General features: G+C 54.5%; 1 protein-coding gene across 1 annotated transcript; it reads right to left on the bottom strand.

The window, feature by feature from the left end:
• Positions 1-349: 349 nt before the first annotated feature.
• LOC119100513 (uncharacterized) lies at positions 350-2,768 on the bottom strand. The gene is made up of 3 exons (XM_037223634.1): positions 2,614-2,768; positions 1,941-2,134; positions 350-1,594 (listed from the first exon to the last, which is right to left on the bottom strand). Exons 1-3 carry the CDS (start codon positions 2,663-2,665, stop codon positions 1,391-1,393), a joined length of 450 nt encoding a protein of 149 aa, XP_037079529.1. The 5' UTR covers positions 2,666-2,768; the 3' UTR covers positions 350-1,390.
• Positions 2,769-2,781: the final 13 nt, after the last annotated feature.

The following is a 2,781-nucleotide window of genomic DNA, read 5'->3' on the forward strand; positions in this document are numbered from 1 at the left end:
TGGCAGGACAGTGACAGGACGTGACAGAACGTGACAAGACAGTAACAGGACGTGACAGGACATGACAGAACGTGGCAGGACATGACAGAACGTGAACAAGACAGTGACAGGACGTGACAGGACATGACAGATACGTGGCAGGACTGACGGCGGGACGCGAGACGCTGCTGTGTGCACCGTCCGAAGTCACTTCTCATTGCAGCTTTCGTGTATTCACGGCGTACATCCGCGTCTCATTACCGACACCAGTCCATGTAAAAATGGTATTTGGACGCACACGTATTGACGTCATAAATCCGCTGATAACGCGGAAAGAAGCGCTCACAGCGGGAGAGTCTGAATTACACTCACCCTGAAGCATCTTGTGATCAAATGCATCCTCATCTGACGCGAGCAGTCAGGTAGCTGCTCATAAGACCCAGGAAAGTGCTATGACCTCCACATTCTTATGCAGACAGTTGTCGACCTCGAACATACTGTGACGTGGGTTTTAAACAAAGTTGTCGCTCAAACAATGGTTATAGTGTCAGGTCCGACCACTGTATGTCCCCACAACATAACCAGCGTTCACTTGATAACGTCGTTTGCTGAGTGCCCCCTGGCATATTAACAGTATTCGACTGTCAGCATAAAGCCCTGAACTCTTAATACCGAGAAAAAAGGAGCTCAAGCCACTACTTCCTCATAGCACGCCTAACAAGGTCGACAGTGGTCTGCAAGCATAACATCTGGTGGTATTTTCAGACACTGCTGCCATCATAGTTGTATGCTATATACTAAGCAATAGGAACGTACGCAAGGGCATTGCACTGTAAGCAATGGACCTTACAAACGCTAGCCCCGGCGGCCGGTACAAACGCTGCATCAACTCCGCCAGCTGATGCATTCGTCCTGTCAAACAGACGCATTCGCAGTTCAACACCCCAACCCTGGAATGAGGCCATAAGGATAGTGCCCGCAGCCAACGAAAGCAGCGAACGAACATACCTGTTTTCGCCAGTGCCACAAAATTTGCGCTAATGGCAGATCTTCATAATATCAACGATGCGACTGCAGTAACCCTTATCGATTTTACTTAGCCTCAGAATAGTTAAGTGTGCATTTTGTTTTAAATGGCTGAATAAGCGAATCAACAATGGCAGGCGCCATGTGACCATAGCTGTTCACCTAGCGGGGATGACCACCACTCATTTCACACGGCCACCAGCTGATCAGCTGTCACTTCTCACTTCGCCATCCTGTTGATCATTCCTTTTCCCACACTGATCACTGTTCACACTCCCAGACCGCTCGCGTTGACTTTTCGAGACTTATCAGTGTTCGCTGTTCCATACAGATCACTGGTCACTGATTCACTGATCACCGTTCACTTTATCAGATAGCGAGATGCTCATTGCTCGTTTTCGAACCGTTGGAAGCCATTCTCCCGCGACCTTGCACCGATTCCGTGCCGCAGCTGATCTAGGCTGATGGCAGCGGGTGCCTGCAGCGCCGCCTGGCGCCAGCCGTCTGAGGTAGAAGTGTCGCGGACGCCGTCGTGGGCGTTGCCGATGACGCCATTTGCCGTGGTGCTCGTGGTTATTTCGAGGTGATCCTAGAATTATCGAGTGTAAGACGACAACAATATGAAACGCTCGTGAGTCATTCGAGTTAACGTTTTGTTTAAAGACAGGTTCACATCTTCTGACCAGACGGCAATACTGCTACAGCACAGCTAACTTCACAATGTGATGAGTGTTGCAACTGCAATTAAACACGACACACTCATTTATATTTTTATACCACACTTCCTTCCCACATCCTTAAACCAGCCGTCCAATCCCGCAGTTGGACATGTCACCCCCTCGATCATGTGATCCCCCGCTTCCTTTTCGTTCCCTCCCTGTCTCCAATGCGTCCGCTGCCCCTTCCCCCCTCCCCCCGTACCCCACCGCCCTCACCGTGCCGTTGTTCTCCGCCGCTGGCCTGCTCTCCCGCTGGTAGCTCGGGTTGGCGAAGCTCAGTCTGTCGACGGAGCCGGCGTTCTGCCGCTGCCGGCGCACCATCCAGACGCCGGCCAACACCAGCGCCACCAGCACCAGCAGCAGCAACACCAGCGCCACGGCCAGCACCGTGCCCGAGCCCAGCTCCGACCCTGCGGATGCGTGAGCTGATTCAACGGCAGGTGGAGCTCATGCAGACCAATGCAAGCCAGCCATTGTGATGCGATAAATGACGTCACGCCACCACTGCACGCGTCATGTGCGCACGTGCAGACGTTATCTGCACATGCGCGCGCGAATGAAACTCGCAATATCCGTGCCATGTTCTCTCCAAGCTGAGCGCCGTGTTAGACGGACCGCGCTCGGTGCGTACGAGGACACGTGGAGCCCTGCGTCTGCGTAGACTGGGCCGGCGTCTCTCTCCCCACCTCTTGCACATCGACCACTTCCTGCATCGAGCCCCAACCTCGGTCAAAGTCACCAGAGACACAGCAGAGAGATGTAGCGATACTTCCCGGGTCCCTTGGTCTCCCTGCGAAGCTAATGGAGCTTCAGTCATGGACGCTGTGCCTGTCGTGCTCTGGGTGCCGTACGGATCATATCCAGCGCGCGGCGCCACGGCGTCCCGCACCTCCGGGGCTAGGCGCCGACACTTCGTCCAGGCCGGCGGTGAAGTTCAGCATTCGGGACTGCAGACTGCTGCCGTAGTGGTTGGCCGCCTTCACCGTCACGTGGTACAAGCTGCCCGGCTGCAGGCCACTCAGCCGGTACCAGGTGCTCCTCGTGTCCACGTGACCGG

The sequence above is a fragment of the Pollicipes pollicipes genome, unplaced genomic scaffold, assembly GCF_011947565.3.
Source record: "Pollicipes pollicipes isolate AB1234 unplaced genomic scaffold, Ppol_2.1 Scaffold_1600;HRSCAF=1878_pilon_pilon_pilon, whole genome shotgun sequence".
Classification (NCBI taxonomy): Eukaryota; Metazoa; Arthropoda; class Thecostraca; order Pollicipedomorpha; family Pollicipedidae; genus Pollicipes; species Pollicipes pollicipes.

Excerpts from the sequence above, each read along its gene's own strand:
- LOC119100513 (XM_037223634.1), bottom strand. The coding sequence starts at position 2,665 with ATGCTGAACTTCACCGCCGGCCTGGACGAAGTGTCGGCGCCTAGCCCC. Across the intron at positions 2,135-2,613 it reads GTCGGCGCCTAGCCCCGGAG|GGTCGGAGCTGGGCTCGGGC; the intron begins GTGCGGGACGCC and ends ACGCATCCGCAG. Across the intron at positions 1,595-1,940 it reads CGGCGGAGAACAACGGCACG|GATCACCTCGAAATAACCAC; the intron begins GTGAGGGCGGTG and ends CGATAATTCTAG.